This window comes from Sinohyriopsis cumingii, chromosome 2 (genome assembly GCF_028554795.1).
Source record: "Sinohyriopsis cumingii isolate HCF-2022 chromosome 2, ASM2855479v2, whole genome shotgun sequence".
NCBI classification, from domain to species: domain Eukaryota; kingdom Metazoa; phylum Mollusca; class Bivalvia; order Unionida; family Unionidae; genus Sinohyriopsis; species Sinohyriopsis cumingii.
In genome coordinates this window covers 157844254-157852052 of record NC_142962.1, presented here as the reverse complement: position 1 = coordinate 157852052, position 7799 = coordinate 157844254, and the positions used below count along the sequence as shown (strand labels likewise).

At 38.3% G+C, this 7799-nt stretch overlaps 1 protein-coding gene across 1 annotated transcript in view; it reads right to left on the bottom strand.

Annotated features, from left to right (window-relative positions):
* The window catches only part of LOC149806179 (uncharacterized), a 62895-nt gene that overhangs the window by 5403 nt on the left and 49693 nt on the right, over positions 1 to 7799 (bottom strand). The window contains exon 9 of the mRNA XM_089951093.1: positions 6183 to 6286. Coding sequence (XP_089807219.1) covers positions 6183 to 6286 — 104 coding nt within the window. The remainder of the gene's footprint in view (positions 1 to 6182; positions 6287 to 7799) is intronic.

The window sequence follows — 7799 nt, the reverse complement described above, 5'->3', positions numbered from 1 at the left end:
CAAGACGAAACGATCTCTTTTCGAACAAGAAAGCAGACACCAAGCGACAATGGCAATCCGTGTCACACAACACTTTTCAAAATGTATATTATCAGAGGTTTGTTCTAGCGATCTGCACGGTTAAATTAAATGTCGATGTATTTTGCAATAAGACGGACACAATTTCCATGGGATCGCCCATGGTACGAATGTTCGTGCATTAGTTTAATTTTTAAAAATATTTTTTTTATATAAATCGCCTATAGGATAGACCCAGTAAAGCATGGCCATTCTCGTCACTGTCTGAATAGCTACTCAAGTCAATTCGAAGCGAACGCGGTAAGAAAATAAGTATAGCCAATGAAATGGCTTACAACGGGTGATGCATTGTTTTGTTCTAGGACTGTGTGGCATAATAATCCCTATGTTCTTGCGTTGTTACCATTGCAGTGCAGACAGACTGAAATGTGAACTTACAAGCCCTCTTTGTGTGTGTTGTACCATTTCCTCTTACCACATCAAAATACTGAGCGTCACAGTATTGGTTCGCGTTTTCAAACTGACCATTTTTTTTATATCTCACTTAAACATTTCGACATAAACACTCACACTCACATCGGTAGAGTCAGAACAGACGTGTTACAGTATTGAGGGGCATGTTATCTTTTCGTTTTCAAACTAATAAATTTGGGGCTTGTATGAAGTAAAGAACCGAAAGTACAGTGAAACTCAAGGATGATGACCCAATCTGTCTGTCTATTGATGCGTGTATTTACTTAAGAAGAAATATGACCTCTGAAACACAAAGAGATACGGCAAGCATGATTAGATCAAACACAACGATGTTTTCCTTCACGCCCGTGTAATTTAGAGTTTCAATCGTCTTTGAAGACAAACTTGGTCTCCTTTTGTAGGGCTTGAAATAATAAAAGAAACTGAAAAATCTTAAGCACTTTGCTATAGATAATTTCATCAACAGACTAAACAACATAAATACCGTTACAACAATAGAAAGCCTTAAATCTTCTATCAAAAAGAAATGCATGAAAAAAATTAAAGATTAACGATAACTAACCAATGAAACCGAATTTAACAAAGGCAATGACATGTGAACAAATGCCTCTCACTTTGGAAAGGTAGGCGAATGTACTCTGTCATGCACCATCAACTTGAAAAAAATTATAAACAGAGAGAAACCTGAATTCAAAATTCAGTTGTTTCTTTTTCTTCAAAATTGTTTCGTTTCTTTTTTCTTTTTTTTTGGAACAAATCTAAGCACTAATATAGAGTGGAAAAGGGAAAATGCACATACAAGCTTTGATATTTCTGAAAAAATGAGGGGATATTCCTAACGTTCATAACCACCTATATATGCTTGGACTTGTCTGTGACTTATCCACAAAACAAGATGTACATATTTCTGGTCAAGCTGCAAGTGTGTGCGTGTTTTTGAAAATGGTAAAAATGGGATATACAATTTTCTCGTGACACTTATAAAGTGAAGAGTCTGTGCAAGTGTCAAAAGCCAAAGTCATATAAGTTTTGTATTTTGTACGGCTTGTAAAGATTTCCACTTTAGAAAATGTGAAGTATCACAAGTTATTATCACAAACAGAAGTGGAACATAGGGGCTTGCAAGAAAGAAAATAACCCAGACAGTTGGTGTCATCAAGAGTGCTAGAGACGGTACCCGAACTGGCTTGCTTGCTTACTTGAATTAAAGTGATTTTCGCTCTAATGGAGCATGTATCACTGGTTTAATAACGCACCGCGTGATTTTTAATTACTCCTGGGGAAGGAAAGAGAGCCTCATCCCCCCAGGCTTTTATGTACTCACAGACTACTTTTAAATTTAGCCAATCAGGTGTAGGACTAACTAGTCCTTAACAACCTGACTGAAAGGCTTTAAACATGAGTGGGAATTGTCTCACCACACACTCATTTTTCTGTCCGAGCGTGGTAAAGGAGGAAAAAGGTGCTCAGCAAGACAGCCATGGATGTTAAGTACTCACCAAAACGCTAGCCCGTACTTATTTCAAATCAAGTCGTGTCACCAAAAAAGACGACGTGTACGACATCAAAGGCATTGTCAAACGCAGAATACCTCAGTGCTAACTGGCTAGGTCTGCATTTCTTGCTCTCGCTGCTGTTGCGTATATTTCTTCCCTCCACACCGAGTTCTGGGCCTAATTCTTTAAATTTCGTTGTACCCGAACTTACATTATCCATATTATCACCAACAAAAAAAAAAAAAAAAAAAAAAACCGCACAGACCTAAAAGAAACACTCACTCACTTTTTACAGAACATTGCTATTTTTAAAATTTTGATAAGCGACGGAAACGAACAACTTAGAGTCACACTTTCTAACCAAGATAAAGAAATCATGTGCTGATAGACTCACTTCTGTATTTTTTCTTCTAACTGACTAACATATCATAGGCAATGGAATGTTATTTCTTTTCGAGAGTATGGGGTAGCCCTAAAAATTTTTTTGGGAACTTGAAGCGATTGCCATAGCTATTTTTTATGGACCGAACGAAATTTCTTTTGGCGTGAATCAGGACTCGTGGTTTTGTGGCATAATTGGAGAGCATTGATTAAAGCTCAGTTATGTCGTCTTCGAAATCGCTGACACGGATTTGAACTAACACTCCAGGTTTTGTGTGAGGCGATACGGTACATCATTGCTTTTTACTTCCTCAATGAAATCGTTTCATCTTATTGCAAAATTACATTTGACTAGGTTTCATACGCAGCAGGTCCCTGTATATAAGGAGAGTGTCTTAGCGTCAGAGTATTCATTCCGCTCTCAAACGATCAAGAAGATGGAAGAGTCAGCACAGATCGACCTGCTGGTCAAATATTTGCTAAAAGTCATACGAAAGCATAATTCACATGCGAAAGTGGCAACAAAACTTACTCTTTTGATCGTTGATTTGATGAGAGTCATACGAAAGTGTGTAAGTGCTAATGAAGTTTGCTATATCTGCAAAGGTAAATGGGTATTTGTCTCCAGAATACCTGCTTCGTCTAAGAAAGAGAAACAAAAGTCAAGATACCTAATATCGTTGTCAGGAGAAAGGACACTGGAATTCAGAGTGCCCTACGAGAAAAGAGAAGAAACAAAAACAAGACGAAACAGAGAAGAGGGATTCAGAAGAAGAAGAAATTGAAGATGATGAAGAACTTGTGCCAGTAAAGACATGGAAATGGAAAAATTGACAATGTGAGCCGATGCGTTGGCCCTGATGTGAAATTTCATACTACCTTCTAAAAGAGAATAGACCAGAAAGAACACGTACGTGTCTCTTGGTCTTGACATTGTATAATAAGGATGGCGTGTTTTGTTTTCTACTCACACTTTATGAAATTGTGCCCTTTCACCTATCTCTATCCCTCTGGATCATGTTTTAGTTAGAATTGAAATGGAAGGATGTTTTCCTTCACGCACACTCTTTAGGCACGCAAGTCGGTAAACAATAGTCAGTCTATTCCTCCATTATTTTGTGTCTTGATGTTTCCTAAATCACACACTGATGCCATAAAATAACGGGTTAAATGGGTTTTGTAGTGTTGGGAGTGGGGGGTGGGGTGGGGTGTAGGTGTTTGGCAGAGTTGGTCATTGCAGGTGAGGGCTTAGGTGCTTTCAAAAAACTTTTACTTCTTCACTCTGTGTTGATAGTATATTTGGGGTTTGTATGCGTTCGCGTACGTTTGTGTGGATAGTTTATTTGGGGTTTGTATCATCTCCCTTCTGTGTTGATAGTATATTTGGGGTTTGTATGCGTTCGCGTACGTTTGTGTGGATAGTTTATTTGTGGTTTGTATCATCTCCCTTCTGTGTTGATAGTATATTTGGGGTTTGTTTTTTCCTCTTCCCTCTGTATGTGTGTGTGTGTGTGTGTGTATGTGTGTATGTGTGTGTGTGTGTGTGTCTGCGCGCGTACGTTGTGTGGGTGTGTGTATTGGTCTCTGTTTGTCCGTACAAAACTCACTTTATCCCTATCAGATACACTCTACCTACCTACCTGCAGTAGCGTGCATTCAGGTCAGCCACTTGCAACACTGTTGATATTTATCCCTAGTGTTCAGTACAGTGACGTCACTGACGCTGGAAATTTCGAGACTATAAATATCGACTTGGGGATTTCCACATTTTGTAGCTATACATATATACTAGAATTCATAAACAGGAACGTCACTCAAGCTGAGGCTATAAAAAGATAGTGGGATTTTCCAAAGGAAAAACCCACAAGTTGGAGCTATAAATAGATAGTGGGATTTCATAGGAATTTCAGCTGATTATAGATACATAGGTATTTATCGACGATCGTCACAGAAGTTGATATTGTAAGTAGTTACTAATTTTATCTATTTTATAGTGTGTGTGTTTATGTGTGTGTGTGTGAGTATGTCTGCGCGCGTACGTTGTGTGTTTCTCTGTGTGTGTGTGTGTGTGTGTGTGAGAGAGAGAGTATGTGTGTGTGTGAGTATGTCGGCGCGCGTACGTTGTGTGTGTGTGTGTGTGTGTTTGTGTGTTTGTGTGTGTGTGTGTGTCTGCGCGCGTACGTTGTGTGTGTCTATTGGTCTCTGTTTGTCCGTATAAAACTCACTTGATCCCTATCAGATACACTTTACCTACCTACCTGCAGTAGCGCGTATTCAGGTCAGCCACTTGCAACACCGTTGATATTTTATCCCTAGTGTTCAGTACAGTGACGTCACTGACGCTGGAAATTTCGAGACTATAAATATCGACTTGGGGATTTCCATATTTTGTAGCTATACATATATACTAGAATTCATAAACAGGAACGTCACTCAAGCTGAGGCTATAAAAAGATAGTGGGATTTTCCAAAGGAAAAAACCCACAAGTTGGAGCTATAAATAGATAATGGGATTTCATAGGAATTTCAGCTGATTATAGATACATAGGTATTTATCGACGATCGTCACAGAAGTTGATATTGTAAATAGTTACTAATTTTATCTATTTTATAGTGTGTGTGTTTATGTGTGTGTGTGAGTATGTCTGCGCGCGTACGTTGTGTGTTTCTGTGTGTGTGTGTGTGTGTGTGTGAGAGTATGTGTGTGTGTGAGAGTATGTCGGCGCGCGTACGTTGTGTGTGTGTGTGTGTGTGTGTTTGTGTGTGTGTGTGTGTGTGTGTGTGTCTGCGCGCGTACGTTGTGTGTGTCTATTGGTCTCTGTTTGTCCGTATAAAACTCACTTTATCCCTATCAGATACACTCTACCTACCTACCTACAGTAGCGCGTATTCAGGTCAGCCACTTGCAACACTGTTGATATTTATCCCTAGTGTTCAGTACAGTGACGTCACTGACGCTGGAAATTTCGAGACTATAAATATCGACTTGGGGATTTCCACATTTTGTAGCTATACATATATACTAGAATTCATAAACAGGAACGTCACTCAAGCTGAGGCTATAAAAAGATAGTGGGATTTTCCAAAGTAAAAACCCACAAGTTGGAGCTATAAATAGATAGTGGGATTTCATAGGAATTTCAGCTGATTATAGATACATAGGTATTTATCGACGATCGTCACAAAATGGAACAAAAAGATTGAAAAAGAAGAAGAAAATGAGAAGAGGAAGAAAGAAGAGAAGGAAGAGAAGAAGAAAGAAGAGGAGGAGAAGAAAAAAAGAAAGGGAAGAAGAGTGTAGGAGATAAAATAAGAACTTGGTGGAGAAAAAGAAGAAATTAGAAGAAGAAGAAGAAAACCCAAAGGCCCTTTTCAGGGCCCCCATATTTCTCGAAAAGAGATAGCCTTTCCATTGCCTACCCCTTTTTTATTTTGTTTTTATTTTTTTATTTTTTATTTTTTTTTTTTTAAAAAAATAGAGACCCTTCCTGTTTCAATTTTACATAGACCCTATATAGTCCCAAGGGTTTTTGGCCATGTTAAATTTACATAGACCCTATATTGTCCCAGGGTTTTTGGCCATGTTAATTCCCATAGACCCTATATTGTCCCACGATTTTTGGCCATGTTAATTCCCATAGACCCTATATGTTCCCACGATTTTTCTCCATGTTAAATTTACATAGACCCTATATGTTCCCAAGGGGGTCTGTAATGATAAATCCCATAGACCCTATAAGATCCCCCTTTACTACTTTCCTTTATCAGGTACTATTCATAATTCTGCTTTACACTTATTTAATCGGATCGTACCTGTTTCTCCTCGCTCTGAAAATTAGAAACCCAATTAGAACCAGGATAACCACGACAGTTCCCACAGCACCGCATACAAATGCAACGTGGCCGTCTATCCAATCCTGCATTAAAGAAAATTGACGAAACCTTTAAAGCTGACCTTTTTGCCCCTTGTTATGTTAGATTATATGAAAAGTGAAACCATTAAAGCCATTTGTATACAGACTGAACAAACATTTATTCCTTGCCAAATACTAATATTTTGTTCAAGGTCTATGGCGACTATAAGTAGATAAACGTATATTGAAAGATGACGTGTTGCTATAAAATATTTTAAAACAGTATTAAATACACGCAATAAGTATCTCACACAAGCCTTCAAAGTATACCCGACAAATAGAAGTCAAAAGTTTATGTTCCTGGAACATAGTGATTTTTCAATGCTGGATCACTTTCCACACTACTGTGAAAACACACACATGTTTGTAGAATTTAGTGATATTTCAGAGCTGGTTACCTCTAATAAATTAAAAATATCCCTGGCATTAAATACCGTTGTTACAACACGAAATATAGTCCGAGTTTCCTGTGACCCTTGCCACCCCATTTTTGATATTTGGACATTTATGCTGGGGTCTTGGGTCAGAGTCAATTCCCTATCGAAAAGTTGGTGTCGGCATGGGGTAGCCGCTTACTAGGCGGCCCAGCAAACTTGAACGACCTTTTATCGATATATACCTGTAGGAAATCGATAGGAATATGATTTATTTTCTCAGAAATTGCGACCATAGCATTCGTTATGCATTTGATCCGCTGACGGACGAGAGGAAAGTACGTCGTTGCTGAAATTTGAGTTGGATCTGGCCATTGCATTCCTAGCCACGTGACTACACAAATCTCGCAACATACATGTCAGTGACATTAGAGGTCATGCAGTCACGTGATATTAACAATAAACATTTCTAGTGTTGCTGTAGGAAAACAAATCGAACATAGAAATGAAAGTCACGTCATTTTTATATAAAAGATCTGTAATTGATAAAGCAATTCGAAGAAAACCAGATTCATTACGCAGAGAGCACATGTCAATGTGGTAGTCATGTGATACCAACAAAAACATCGCTGAGACGTGCTCGGTACTTCTTACCAGCAGGGAAATTAGTCCATTAATTAGTTAAACAACTTACTATAGACAACCTCCAAGCAGAAATTGCAAATCACTATGACAAAGAACCATGGATAAATACCAACCCTTCAGTTAACACCCTCATTACGAAATATGGAAACAAAAACGAACAAGAACTCAAACTAAACACAATCTGTACAGAAGAGATCAACTCAAAATATTGCAACTACATTAAGATTTACACTGATGGATCCAAAATAACAGAACCACCCAGAACAGCAGCAGCTTACGTAATTCCCGAACTTAACATTAAAGTAGGACGAAGACTACCTAACCTCTGCTCCATATACACAGCTGAATTCTGGGCCATACTTAAAGCACTCAAATGGATCGAAGAGAACAAAATGCCCCAAGCGGTAATAATAAATGACTCGCTAAGCGTCATAAACTCCATACTTAATAACAACACCAAATCAAGAGAATGTATCTTAGACAAACCAATATATTGT